Genomic DNA, 15,837 nt, shown 5'->3' on the forward strand with positions numbered 1-15,837 from the left:
TTAAATAAATGATATATATGATTACTAATATTTTGTGTTTTCATGTATGTACAAAGTAAAATGAACCCGTGGTTTTCTTCTGTGCTGACCCAAATTTTTAACAATCATACTAACTTCAGAAAATAATTACTGAACATTATTTCTTTTTTGCCAAAATAACTTAATTGTTCCTTGAAAGTGTTTTTGTTGTAGGTTATCTTTTATTTATTTATTATGGTTCTGTGCATATTCAGTTTTCTTCTACTTCTACTGTTTGGTCTTTTCATGTTAATGAAGAAATTTATCCATTTCATTAAGCTTATTTATTAACAGTGTCCTTTTGTTTTTTACTATTGTGTCTGTAGTTTTTCTTTATTGTACAGTATTTTATTCATTTGCACCCTTTTTCCCCCCTTGATGTAATGTCTTAATTCCCACTACATAAAGCAGTGGTTAAGAGTTCAGGCTCCAAAGTTTACCACTTAATCATTTCTAACAATTACCAGCTATGTGACTTTCATCAAGTTACATAACTATTTTTTCCCTACTAGTTTATTTACAAAATTCTAACACAAATTTGAACAAATTCTTTCAACATCACTCACTCCCCTACCCATCAAATTGTACAACCCAGTGATTAATCCCTCCTTTCCCCTGCACATCCACATTCCTCTGCTTCCAGCTTCTCCCTCCCCTCCTGGATCCTTATACTCATTCTACAATAACAATTTTATACAATATTTATCCTTGTGGGACTGAGTTAATTCACTCAGCATAATGCTCTCCAGTCCCTCCCAAGTTAGGTAATAATTTACAAAGTTAATTGCTCCTGCGTGCTGCATAGTATTCCATTGTGTGAATGTACCATCATTTCTCAATCCATTCATTTGTTGTTGGACATTTGGGCTGTTTCCATGTTCCAGTGATGGTGAATAATACTGCTGTGAACATTGGTGTACAAATCTGTGCCTCAATTCTCATATTCTCAGGGTATATTCCAGGTAGTGGGATAGCTGGGTCATATGGAATTTCTATGTTCAGCTTTTTTGAGGAAGCACCAAACTGCCTTCCAAAACGATTTTACCATTTTACAGTCCCACCAACAATGTGTAAGAGTTCCTTTCTCACCACATCCTCTCCAATATCTATTACTTGCTGCCCTCTTAAACTTGGTCACTCTTACTAGAGACAATACTTCATTGTGGTTTTTATTTGCCTTTCTCTTACTGCCAGTGATTTGGAGCATTTCTTCATGTGTTTGCCGTTCTAATATCTTCCTTTGTGAAAATTATTTCCATGTCTTTTGCCTATTTTGTTAATTGGATTATCAGTCTTTTTCTTGTGGAGGCCTAGGGGTGTTCTGTAAACTTTTGTTAGAAGACTCTTGTCTAAGATGATATTACTAAATGTCTGTTTCAGTCTGTAGGTTTTCTTTTCACTCTGTTCGAAAAAGTTTTTGATGCACAGAGATTTACTCTTTAGAAGGTCCCGTGCATCAACTTTATCCTCTTTAGATTGTACATTTCTGGTTGTATTGGCAGTCTATACCTTGGACTAGCACTTCTAAGCTTGATCCCAATTTGTCTCCTATGAATGTTACAGTTGGGGCTTTACTCCCAGGTCTCTGATCCACCTTGAGTTTATTTTTTTTATATGGTGTGAGATGTGGATACTGTTTTAGCTTTCTGCAGGTGGAAATCCGGTTTTGCCAGCACCATTTGTTGAAGAGGTTATCATTTCTCCATTTGATAGCTTTGATTTCCTTGTCAGATATCAGTTGACCATAGATAGCTGGGTCTATTTCTAGGTTCTCTACATAACAATTCTTTGCCCCTTTTTCCTCAGTTGTAAAATGGGTGTAGTGGTAGTCCCTATACCAGAGGGTTATTTAAAGATGACATGAATTGTTCTGTGAATCGTTTTTGAAACAGTAACTGACACGTAACTAAGTGCTCAGTTAATGGTAGTTGTTATTAGTAATAGAATTCTTATTTAAGGTTAGTTCTGAGTAAGTCAGATGATCCACACCTTTTACCTCTTGAGTACTCTCTCTTTCCCAAATCCTCTTCATATTGGTATTCTCCAAAGTTTTGGTTCTATATTATTAAAACTGTATTTTGCTTTTTTCCCCCTTATTTTCATAGAAATACATTAAATTAGCTTTTCTTTGATGTTTCAGAGAATTCTCTCTCCACTTCACTTTTTTTAAAAGGGAAAAGGGAATATTGTTCTTGCTTGCTTGCAAATATTTTTACTTTCTCATCTTATTGTTGATGAGTCAGAACTAACATCTGCCAGACTCTATTGGCTTTCTGAAACTGAAATCACATGGGAGGAATTGCCCTTTTATTAAAATTACACTTTGTTATTGTTGCCTGTTAGGTGCTATACAGTTGAGTGTGACTCAGAGCAACCCTACGTACAACATATCTGAACCTTGGCCTGTCTTGTGCCATCCTCATCGTCTCTGACATACTTAAGCCCAATTCTACAGTCACTATGTCAGTCCATCTCATTAAGGATCTTTCTATCATGCCCTTCCACCTTTGCAAGCATGATGTCATTTTCCAAGGACTGGTTCCTCCTGAAAATATGTCCAAAGTAGGTAAGACCAAGTTTGACTATCCTTGCCTTTATGGAGCATCCCAGCTGCAACTATTTCTAGACATGCTTGTTTGTCCTTTTGTGAAACCATAAAGTATCCAGCACTCAAAGGCATTGATTCTTCTTCTGTCATTCTTATTCATTGTCCAGCATTCAGATGTAAAACAAGTGAAAAGACCATGACTTGAATCAGGTGCACCTAAATCTTTAAACTGACATCACTTGCACTTTGAAAAGGTCCTTGACTTTTTTTTGTTTCCAATTTTTGTTTATATATTTTATGTGCGTATATTTGTTTGCAGGGGTTTTATTTTTATAAATTTTTTATTTTATACTAGTTTACTTACAAAATTCGTGTATATTGTTTTTCATACCAGGTCTTTCCCATTTCCTGTATCCACTCTTTTCTCTACCAATCAATTTGTGCGAACCTATGATTATGCCCCCTACCCATCCTTCACCTCTCTGCTCTGTCCCTGCCCCCACCTTGGATCCTTATACACATTTTACTAGTTACCGTAATATTTCTACAAAATGGTCTTATATAATATTTGTCCTTACGGAACTGAGTTAGTTCACTTAGCTTAATGCTCTCCAGTCCCTCCCAAGTGATGTAGTGATTTTCAAAATTATTGTTCATGCATGCTGCATAGTATCCCATCATGTGAATGTACCGTAATTTCTCAATCGCATTTCAAAAATTCTGTTGTGGTTGAACATCAGCTGTTCCCATCTTCTTGCAGTGGTGAATAATGCTGCTATGAACATTGGTGTACAAATCTACATTTTTGTCTCAGTTCTAAATTTCTCAGAGTACAAGCAGTGGCATAGCTGGGTCATATGGAATTTGTGTTCAACTTTTTGAAGAAACATCAAACTGGCTTCAAGAGTGGCGGCACCATTTTACAACCCCACCAACAGTATTTAAGAGTTCCTGTCTGTCCACATCCTCTTCAAAATTTATTACTTGTTGCCCTGTTAAACTTTGCTACTGGGGTAAGAGAATATCTCATTATGGTTTTGATTTGCAGCTCTCTTAATGCCAGTGATTTTGAGCATTTCTTCATGAGTCTGCTGGCCATCCAATTCTCTTCCTCTGTGAAAAGTCTTTCCAAGTCTGTCTTTCGCCCATTTTTTCTCCCTTGCTGTGTACCGTCAGTCGGATCCGACTGGCACCAGAGACTGCTCCTCCTTCTCCAGCAGAGCATCTGCCACCAAGTTTTAAATTATCAGTCTTTTTCTTGTGGAGGCCTTATAGGCTTATATAAACTTTTTATATGAGACCCTTGTCTGAAATATTATTGCCAAAAAATGTTTTTTCCCAGTCAGTAGGTTGTCTTTTCACTCTGTTGGAAAGTGTTTTTTATGTGCACAGAGATTTAACCTTTAGAAGGTCCCATTCATCAATTTTATCCTCTTCTGGTTGTGTATTTCTGGGTATATTTGTTAGCTTCTTTATATCACTTTAGGCCTTCTAAGCTTGGTCCTACTTTGGCGCTTATCATCTATATGGTTTTGGACTTTACTTCTAGGACTCTGATCCACCTTGAGTCGAATTTGTGTACATTGTGAAATGTGGATCCTGCTTCAGCTTTCTGCAGGTAGCTGTCCAGTTTTGCCAGCACCTTTTTTTGAAGAAGTTATCGTTTCTCCGTTTGATCAGTTTTATTTCCTTGTCAAGTATCAGGTTTTATTTCTTTGTCAAGTATTAGTTGACCATAAATGGATGGATTAATTTCTAGATTCTCAAAAAGGTTCTTGACTTTTGTATATAGATACAGTTTCTCAAAGTTTTCTTTCTTTTCCTAATTTAAAAATACTGCTCTGGAATCTTCTGGTTTCTAGGGTTGATACTGTAAAGTCAGACATTCATCTGATTCTTGGCTTTGTGAGTAATCTGTTCTTTCTGCAGTAACTCATCAGTACCTAACAACAAGCAACCCAGCCCATCAGCTGCATTCTTTATTTCAGCTTTTAATTTTTGATGCCATGGATTTTCAATTGCATTTTCCTTAATGATACTTTTTTCCTGCTTTGTGTTTTAAGTGTTCTGTTTTTTAGATTTATTATAATTTATTTTAAATTCTTGTTTTGTCAGGGCCAGAACTTCTACTTCCCTTACTTAAAAAGACATTTTTGTTTTATTATCTCTTTAATGGTTTTTATGTATATCCAGATGTCTCTTATTTTTCCTTTAGAAATAGTCACTGCCTTGTCTAGAGATACATCGTTTGGCTAAGGGAGTAGTAGCAATAGCCTGGCCCTAGATGATGCTGGGGTGTGATAGGAACACTTAAATAGTGTAAAAATCTGCACTGCCTAATTCCTTGTTGCATCACCACTTCTACCACACCTATGTCCTAAGCACCTGTGCCACTCAGAAAACTTTCCCTGAACACTCTTCTTTTCCATTAATTTTTCCCTGATGTCAACTTGTTCCCATTCCCAAGAAAGGGGATCCAACAGAATATGGTAATTACAGAACACTATCATTAATATCACATGTTGTTGTTGCTGTTATGTGCTGTCGAGTTGTTTGCGACTCATAGCGACCCTATGTGCAACAGCCCTAAACTCTGCTGTTTTCTGTGCCAATAACACTGTCTGTGACATTCCCATCCCAATTACCCCAGTCATTGAATCAGTCCACCCAATAGAGGGCCTTCTCCTCCTGCACTGTCCCTCCACTCTCCCAAGCATGATGTCCCTCTCCAAGGACCGGTTCACTCCTTACAACATGTCCAAAGTATGTTAGATGGAGCCTCAGAATCCTTGCCTCCCGGCAAGGAGCCACCCAATTTAACCCTTTCCGGGATGAATCTCTTGTTTTCCTAGCAGTCTATGGTATTCTCAATACTTTTCTCCAGCACCATAGCTCAAAGGCATCAGTTCTCCTTCTATCCTCCTTAGTCATTGTCCAACTCTCTAATACATAACAAGTGATAGCAAAGGCCATGGCCTGTATCAGACACACCTTAGTCTCCAGAGAGACACCATTGCTTTTCAGTACTTTGGAGAGGTCCCTAACAGCAGACTTTCCCATTGCAATACGTCTTTTTAATTTCCTGGCTACTGGTGCCAAGAGTGTTGACTATGGAGCCAAGCAAACTAAAGCTGTGAACAGACTCAATCTCTTCACCATCCATCCTGATGCTGCCAATTGGTCCAGTGGTGACAAGAAAAAAAAATAATACTAAGGATCATCCAAAAATGACTAGAACAGAGGACGGCCAGAAGTTAAGGTTGGATTTAGAAGAGGCTATGGCACCAGGGATATCATCACTGATGTCAGATCTCAAGTGAAAGCAGCGAATACTAGAATGTATCTCTGTGTTATATTAATTATACAAGGCATATGACTGTGTGGATCTTAACAATTTATGGCTAACATTGAGACAAATGGGAATTCTGAAACACTTAATTATGCTTATATGAAATCTATACCTAGAACAAGAAACTTTTGTCTAAAACAGAGCAAGGGAACACTGAATGGTTTAAAATCAAGAAAGGAGTGTGTCAGGGTTGTATCCTCTTTCCATACCTATTCAGTCTGTATGCTGAGCACATCATTCAGGAAGATGGACTTTATTAAGAAGAATGTGGCATCAGGATTAGAGGAATACTCATCAGTAACCTTCGAAGTACAGATGACAAACAACCTTATTGACTAAAAACAAGGATTTGAAGTACTTGTTTCAGAAGATCAAAGACTGTATAGATATGAATTGCATCTCAATATTAAGAAAACAAAAATCCTTACTACTGGGTCAGAAGACAACATCATGATAGAGAAAAGATTGAAATTGTCAATTCTTTCCTCTTACTTGGATCCACTGTCAACACCCTTGACCAGCTTTCAGGAGATTAGAAGACATAGGGCTTTAGGAAAGTCAGGTCTTGGGCACCCCTCCAAAGTCCTGAAGAGCAATAATGTCCATCTAAAGACTAAGGAACAACAGATTCAAGTTATATCCCCCCCCCCCAGTCACCTGCTATATATCTGAGACCTATATAGTGGATGAGGATGATATAAGAACAATCAGTGCCTTTGAGTTGTAATGTTAAGAGAACTTATTATCCCATGAACTGCAAAAAGAACAAACATATCACTTGGAGAAAGTACAACCAGAGTGCTCCTTATAGCAAAGATGAAGTTTCATCTCACATATTCAGGGCTTGTTAGGAGGGATTATTTCCTTGGAGGAAGACATCATGATTAGGAAGATGAAGGGTCAGTGGTCAGCAGAGGAGAAAAAAGACCCTCCTCCTGCACTGTGTATTGACACAGTGACTGCTGCAGTGGGCTCAAGTTTGTCAGAGATGTTTAGGATGGCACAGGATAGGACAGAGTTCACATCTGTTGTTGTTAAGGTCACTTGGAGTCCTATATGACTTGGTTGCACATAACAGCAACGTGCATGGGGGAAATAGGTAAAGAAATGCTTTTTATCAGAACTGGTTTTTGTTAGCTTTAAAATCCTTTGTAAATTATGTGGTAAGCCTTTTTCTCCTTTCCAAGGTTATTTTGCCAAGAAATTAGTAGTAAATGCTATTTTTAATGAAGTGAATTTTCTAAAACAAACTTAACAATTACCCAAATTTAACAATGTAATTCACTGTTTTTTAACAGTATCTTACTTTTTCTCACAGTACCTTACTAAGCTCTGAATTATTAAAACTTAGAATAATTTATTTTGTTAATAATACTTTATACCTTTTCTTATCAAAAATATAGGGAATAAAATTAATAATATTTTTATTCATGCCTGTAGTTCATATAGTCTGTATTTTTAATCTAACATGGTAATATAAGAAGTCAAATTCACTAAAGCATGTTCTTTGCATATAAGTTGCTGATTAGTGATCGATAAAGGTGATGTAGGGAATACTAAAATCACAGAGATATTAACTTGATGAGGAAGGAAGAACCCCCAAACTCAACTGCTGTGGTTCTGACTCAACAATTTTCTTTTGGGTTTTAGAAGCTGTAAATTGTAACACAGAGACAGCCCATCATTACTGCACAGAATTGCTGGTGGTTTAAAACCCCCAAGACACTCAGCGTTTGGCTTAGCAGCTCACTTGCTATAGATAACGCTCCCAAAGCTGCCCCCACTTTGAGAGGCAGGGCGGGAAGGGTGGGACATTTCCTAGAGCCTCTGCCAGGTTTGTTTCTTTTCCTTTTTGTAATATGTTCAAGTTTATATTGTGGACCAAACTTGTTAATAGGAAAGCAAGCTTTTCCAAGTTTTTCTCATCAAAAAGGCCCTCATTATGTGATTTTGGGGCAGTGCAAGTTACACTTAGGGGATCATGTTGTGTTCATATCAGCATACTCCTGACCCTGCACCTTTCCTTCTGCCTGTGCTCACCTTGGTGTGCATCCCCAGAGCATCTCTGCAACATCATACTTGTTCAGCCAGCCAGCTTTATTTCAAAAAATACTTTATTATAAATATATTCAAGTCCTCATGTTCAAGAGGTAAATTAAAGGAACTTAACCTAACTATGCTCAGTTTATTTATTAATAGACTTTTAATAGACTGCTCTTGTTCAAAGTTGGTAGTCAGTTGCATGTAAGGTACTTGGAAGTGAGAAGTCATTGTAGCCAGAATATTAAACACATGGCATTAGTATATAATCTTCTTGGTCCTCTTTTTTCACGTCATTTCCTTATCTGCAACTGACTTTTACACTCAAATGAATAGAGAGGTTAGCGAGATAATGTTTCCAGCATTGAGATAGTGTGCCTCGGTGATGCAATGCAATTCTTGAGCCTGGCATGGAATACTGGATCCAGTACCGCTTAGCTTTAAGCAAAATTCTTTTCTTAGATTTGCTTCCTTATCTGTAAAATTGGAACAAGTATATAACTAACTTGTTTTGAGAACTAAACAAGCTAGTTTAACACTATGCTTGATAAATGGAAAATTATACATTTGTTAAATTAATAAATGTTGGCCTTTGTAATTGTACATTGACTATATCATATTGACTCCCCACACTCTATAAAATTCTGAAAATTCTGAGTTACACAGAAATGACAAACTACTAAAGATGTTTCATACTTCCTATGTTATTACTTGTGAAGAAATAATAAGTAATCATCTGTTGGTTTTCACATTTTAATTTAATATTATGCTTTTTTAATCTCACTTATATTTGAAACATGTTATTTAGCATTTCAGTCTACCTTTTGGTTAGAAATACTTGCCTTACCCTAAGATTTAACGTGTTTGTAGAAATTGGGGGGTGGGGAACACCTTGAGAAATATACTTCTTTACAAATGCATCAGAGTAAATTGCACACCCACACATAAAAAGTACAGAATTATGAGATTCAGTATAACAGTTTTGGCATAATACACACACTATCTACATAAAAATAGAGTCCTTGAAATAATAGTAGTGAACACTGAACACCAATAAAATTTACACTTACCATAGTTAGCATTCTACTGCATAAAAATGCAGAATCCACATTCAATGATTAAACATTTGCTATTTCTTTTTCTTTTTCAGAAGATGAATAATCTTTCCTTTAGTGAGCTATGCTGCCTCTTCTGCTGTCCACCTTGTCCAGGGAAAATTGCCTCAAAATTAGCATTTTTGCCACCTGATCCAACTTACACGCTGATGTGTGATGAAAGTGGAAGTCGCTGGACTTTGCATCTGTCAGAACGAGCAGACTGGCAATACTCTTCTAGAGAAAAAGATGCCATTGAATGTTTCATGACTAGAACCAGTAAAGGCAACAGAATTGCCTGTATGTTTGTGCGTTGTTCACCCAATGCTAAATACACTCTACTCTTCTCACATGGAAATGCTGTTGATCTCGGTCAGATGAGCAGCTTTTACATAGGACTGGGATCACGGATTAATTGTAATATATTCTCATATGATTATTCTGGATATGGTGCAAGTTCTGGGAAACCAACAGAGAAGAACCTCTATGCAGACATTGAAGCTGCTTGGCTTGCTCTTAGGACAAGGTATGGTGACTTGGAATTATTTTCCCTACTTGTGATAAGTAACAAATTCTGGGCTATGTAAGAATAGAGTATGTCTTAAACTACTAAATACTTATTGTATTTACCATTATACCTGTAAAATAGTTACACTTTTTACTGCACTTGGAAATTTTACGTAAGAGCGAGAAAAAAAAATTCAAAATACTTTGACTTGTGTTTCTGTATTAGTGCATGCAGATGTGTGCTGCTTAGGGCTGTTTTTGGTTTTAACTTAAATCCAAGAACTAATATTTGGTTTGTTAAACAGTCTTATTGGAGTATAACATAAAAATGCATTCATCATCAATAGATTTTTTTTTAAAAATCCTAAGGCAGAAAATAATTCCTAAGCAAGATCTTATATATTTTATGTAGTTCTCTTTTAGAAGATACTACTTACAGATAATTTATTGAAATGATTCAGTGCTATAAAAAATGAAATTTTACTTTCTACATTCCTAAAATGTAGTGATTCCAGGTTTCCAAGGCTATACATCTTTATGATGCAGACTGCCACATCATTCTCCCTTGATGCATCCTGGTGGATTTGACCCATAGACCTTTCCGTTAGCAGCTAAGCACTTTCAAACACTGTATGTAGCACTAGGGTTCCCCATAAAGATTATAGCCTTAGAAATCCTATAGGGAAGTTCTGCCCTTTCCTATAAGGTAGCTATGAGCCAGAATGAACTTAACAGTAATGAGGGTAAAAATATATGATAAAGTTACACTCACATATCAAAATCATATATGTGTTCTTTGTGTTGTGTTCTATACCATTGAGTCAGAAGCAACTCATAGCTGACACTGGAAGATTTTCAGAATCAGTTAATTGGACTGGAAGAGATTTCCCATCCTTTTCTGTGTAACAGTGTGCAATGTGATCTCAAACTGCATACCTTCAGGATTTCAGCACAGATTTTTGCAACTAGGCTATTAGAGCTATATCCACCAGGATTCAATACACACACACACACACATTTATTCGTGGTTGTTATATGCTAGTTCTGTAATTTTTCATTTAATAATAATATGTGTTCATTTAAAAATGTATGAAAACCTAAATCTGAGGAGGAGGAAAAAAATACATGAGAAATGTACTAGGTATAAAGTTTGTAGAGAGCAGTTATAAGTTGATTTAGAACTATAAAGCCATTTTAATGGAACAAACTTAAATATTTTCAGATATGTTGGGTGGTATACTAGTACATCAATAAATTATATATATAATGAATATATTAATTATGTTCATATATATATATGAACATAATTAATATATTCATTATATATATAATTTATTGATGTACTAGTATACCACCCAACATATCTGAAAATATTTAAGTTTGTTCCATTAAAATGGCTTTATAGTTCTAAATCAACTTATAACTGCTCTCTACAAACTTTATACCTAGTACATTTCTCATGTATTTTTTTCCTCCTCCTCAGATTTAGGTTTTCATACATTTTTAAATGAACACATATTATTATTAAATGAAAAATTACAGAACTAGCATATAACAACCACGAATAAATGTGTGTGTGTGTGTGTATTGAATCCTGGTGGATATAGCTCTAATAGCCTAGTTGCAAAAATCTGTGCTGAAATCCTGAAGGTATGCAGTTTGAGATCACATTGCACACTGTTACACAGAAAAGGATGGGAAATCTCTTCCAGTCCAATTAACTGATTCTGAAAATCTTCCAGTGTCAGCTATGAGTTGCTTCTGACTCAATGGTATAGAACACAACACAAAGAACACATATATGATTTTGATATGTGAGTGTAACTTTATCATATATTTTTACCCTCATTACTGTTAAGTTCATTCTGGCTCATAGCTACCTTATAGGAAAGGGCAGAACTTCCCTATAGGATTTCTAAGGCTATAATCTTTATGGGGAACCCTAGTGCTACATACAGTGTTTGAAAGTGCTTAGCTGCTAACGGAAAGGTCTATGGGTCAAATCCACCAGGATGCATCAAGGGAGAATGATGTGGCAGTCTGCATCATAAAGATGTATAGCCTTGGAAACCTGGAATCACTACATTTTAGGAATGTAGAAAGTAAAATTTCATTTTTTATAGCACTGAATCATTTCAATAAATTATCTGTAAGTAGTATCTTCTAAAAGAGAACTACATAAAATATATAAGATCTTGCTTAGGAATTATTTTCTGCCTTAGGATTTTTAAAAAAAAATCTATTGATGATGAATGCATTTTTATGTTATACTCCAATAAGACTGTTTAACAAACCAAATATTAGTTCTTGGATTTAAGTTAAAACCAAAAACAGCCCTAAGCAGCACACATCTGCATGCACTAATACAGAAACACAAGTCAAAGTATTTTGAATTTTTTTTTCTCGCTCTTACGTAAAATTTCCAAGTGCAGTAAAAAGTGTAACTATTTTACAGGTATAATGGTAAATACAATAAGTATTTAGTAGTTTAAGACATACTCTATTCTTACATAGCCCAGAATTTGTTACTTATCACAAGTAGGGAAAATAATTCCAAGTCACCATACCTTGTCCTAAGAGCAAGCCAAGCAGCTTCAATGTCTGCATAGAGGTTCTTCTCTGTTGGTTTCCCAGAACTTGCACCATATCCAGAATAATCATATGAGAATATATTACAATTAATCCGTGATCCCAGTCCTATGTAAAAGCTGCTCATCTGACCGAGATCAACAGCATTTCCATGTGAGAAGAGTAGAGTGTATTTAGCATTGGGTGAACAACGCACAAACATACAGGCAATTCTGTTGCCTTTACTGGTTCTAGTCATGAAACATTCAATGGCATCTTTTTCTCTAGAAGAGTATTGCCAGTCTGCTCGTTCTGACAGATGCAAAGTCCAGCGACTTCCACTTTCATCACACATCAGCGTGTAAGTTGGATCAGGTGGCAAAAATGCTAATTTTGAGGCAATTTTCCCTGGACAAGGTGGACAGCAGAAGAGGCAGCATAGCTCACTAAAGGAAAGATTATTCATCTTCTGAAAAAGAAAAAGAAATAGCAAATGTTTAATCATTGAATGTGGATTCTGCATTTTTATGCAGTAGAATGCTAACTATGGTAAGTGTAAATTTTATTGGTGTTCAGTGTTCACTACTATTATTTCAAGGACTCTATTTTTATGTAGATAGTGTGTGTATTATGCCAAAACTGTTATACTGAATCTCATAATTCTGTACTTTTTATGTGTGGGTGTGCAATTTACTCTGATGCATTTGTAAAGAAGTATATTTCTCAAGGTGTTCCCCACCCCCCAATTTCTACAAACACGTTAAATCTTAGGGTAAGGCAAGTATTTCTAACCAAAAGGTAGACTGAAATGCTAAATAACATGTTTCAAATATAAGTGAGATTAAAAAAGCATAATATTAAATTAAAATGTGAAAACCAACAGATGATTACTTATTATTTCTTCACAAGTAATAACATAGGAAGTATGAAACATCTTTAGTAGTTTGTCATTTCTGTGTAACTCAGAATTTTCAGAATTTTATAGAGTGTGGGGAGTCAATATGATATAGTCAATGTACAATTACAAAGGCCAACATTTATTAATTTAACAAATGTATAATTTTCCATTTATCAAGCATAGTGTTAAACTAGCTTGTTTAGTTCTCAAAACAAGTTAGTTATATACTTGTTCCAATTTTACAGATAAGGAAGCAAATCTAAGAAAAGAATTTTGCTTAAAGCTAAGCGGTACTGGATCCAGTATTCCATGCCAGGCTCAAGAATTGCATTGCATCACCGAGGCACACTATCTCAATGCTGGAAACATTATCTCGCTAACCTCTCTATTCATTTGAGTGTAAAAGTCAGTTGCAGATAAGGAAATGACGTGAAAAAAGAGGACCAAGAAGATTATATACTAATGCCATGTGTTTAATATTCTGGCTACAATGACTTCTCACTTCCAAGTACCTTACATGCAACTGACTACCAACTTTGAACAAGAGCAGTCTATTAAAAGTCTATTAATAAATAAACTGAGCATAGTTAGGTTAAGTTCCTTTAATTTACCTCTTGAACATGAGGACTTGAATATATTTATAATAAAGTATTTTTTGAAATAAAGCTGGCTGGCTGAACAAGTATGATGTTGCAGAGATGCTCTGGGGATGCACACCAAGGTGAGCACAGGCAGAAGGAAAGGTGCAGGGTCAGGAGTATGCTGATATGAACACAACATGATCCCCTAAGTGTAACTTGCACTGCCCCAAAATCACATAATGAGGGCCTTTTTGATGAGAAAAACTTGGAAAAGCTTGCTTTCCTATTAACAAGTTTGGTCCACAATATAAACTTGAACATATTACAAAAAGGAAAAGAAACAAACCTGGCAGAGGCTCTAGGAAATGTCCCACCCTTCCCGCCCTGCCTCTCAAAGTGGGGGCAGCTTTGGGAGCGTTATCTATAGCAAGTGAGCTGCTAAGCCAAACGCTGAGTGTCTTGGGGGTTTTAAACCACCAGCAATTCTGTGCAGTAATGATGGGCTGTCTCTGTGTTACAATTTACAGCTTCTAAAACCCAAAAGAAAATTGTTGAGTCAGAACCACAGCAGTTGAGTTTGGGGGTTCTTCCTTCCTCATCAAGTTAATATCTCTGTGATTTTAGTATTCCCTACATCACCTTTATCGATCACTAATCAGCAACTTATATGCAAAGAACATGCTTTAGTGAATTTGACTTCTTATATTACCATGTTAGATTAAAAATACAGACTATATGAACTACAGGCATGAATAAAAATATTATTAATTTTATTCCCTATATTTTTGATAAGAAAAGGTATAAAGTATTATTAACAAAATAAATTATTCTAAGTTTTAATAATTCAGAGCTTAGTAAGGTACTGTGAGAAAAAGTAAGATACTGTTAAAAAACAGTGAATTACATTGTTAAATTTGGGTAATTGTTAAGTTTGTTTTAGAAAATTCACTTCATTAAAAATAGCATTTACTACTAATTTCTTGGCAAAATAACCTTGGAAAGGAGAAAAAGGCTTACCACATAATTTACAAAGGATTTTAAAGCTAACAAAAACCAGTTCTGATAAAAAGCATTTCTTTACCTATTTCCCCCATGCACGTTGCTGTTATGTGCAACCAAGTCATATAGGACTCCAAGTGACCTTAACAACAACAGATGTGAACTCTGTCCTATCCTGTGCCATCCTAAACATCTCTGACAAACTTGAGCCCACTGCAGCAGTCACTGTGTCAATACACAGTGCAGGAGGAGGGTCTTTTTTCTCCTCTGCTGACCACTGACCCTTCATCTTCCTAATCATGATGTCTTCCTCCAAGGAAATAATCCCTCCTAACAAGCCCTGAATATGTGAGATGAAACTTCATCTTTGCTATAAGGAGCACTCTGGTTGTACTTTCTCCAAGTGATATGTTTGTTCTTTTTGCAGTTCATGGGATAATAAGTTCTCTTAACATTACAACTCAAAGGCACTGATTGTTCTTATATCATCCTCATCCACTATATAGGTCTCAGATATATAGCAGGTGACTGGGGGGGGGGGATATAACTTGAATCTGTTGTTCCTTAGTCTTTAGATGGACATTATTGCTCTTCAGGACTTTGGAGGGGTGCCCAAGACCTGACTTTCCTAAAGCCCTATGTCTTCTAATCTCCTGAAAGCTGGTCAAGGGTGTTGACAGTGGATCCAAGTAAGAGGAAAGAATTGACAATTTCAATCTTTTCTCTATCATGATGTTGTCTTCTGACCCAGTAGTAAGGATTTTTGTTTTCTTAATATTGAGATGCAATTCATATCTATACAGTCTTTGATCTTCTGAAACAAGTACTTCAAATCCTTGTTTTTAGTCAATAAGGTTGTTTGTCATCTGTACTTCGAAGGTTACTGATGAGTATTCCTCTAATCCTGATGCCACATTCTTCTTAATAAAGTCCATCTTCCTGAATGATGTGCTCAGCATACAGACTGAATAGGTATGGAAAGAGGATACAACCCTGACACACTCCTTTCTTGATTTTAAACCATTCAGTGTTCCCTTGCTCTGTTTTAGACAAAAGTTTCTTGTTCTAGGTATAGATTTCATATAAGCATAATTAAGTGTTTCAGAATTCCCATTTGTCTCAATGTTAGCCATAAATTGTTAAGATCCACACAGTCATATGCCTTGTATAATTAATATAACACAGAGATACATTCTAGTATTCGCTGCTTTCACTTGAGATCTGACATCAGTGAT

At 35.9% G+C, this 15,837-nt stretch overlaps 1 protein-coding gene and 1 pseudogene across 1 annotated transcript in view; one reads left to right on the forward strand and one right to left on the reverse strand.

Annotated features, from left to right (window-relative positions):
* Nucleotides 1-9,108: 9,108 nt before the first annotated feature.
* The window catches only part of ABHD17B (abhydrolase domain containing 17B), a 15,142-nt gene continuing 8,413 nt past the window's right edge, over nucleotides 9,109-15,837 (forward strand). Inside the window, exon 1 of the mRNA XM_006894386.1 lies at nucleotides 9,109-9,575. Within this exon, the coding sequence (XP_006894448.1) occupies nucleotides 9,109-9,575 (467 nt within the window). The remainder of the gene's footprint in view (nucleotides 9,576-15,837) is intronic.
* LOC102847240 lies at nucleotides 12,063-12,590 on the reverse strand (annotated as a pseudogene).

This window comes from Elephantulus edwardii, unplaced genomic scaffold, assembly GCF_000299155.1.
Source record: "Elephantulus edwardii isolate Elephantulus edwardi_28Jun2011 unplaced genomic scaffold, EleEdw1.0 scaffold00141, whole genome shotgun sequence".
NCBI lineage: Eukaryota > Metazoa > Chordata > Mammalia > Macroscelidea > Macroscelididae > Elephantulus > Elephantulus edwardii.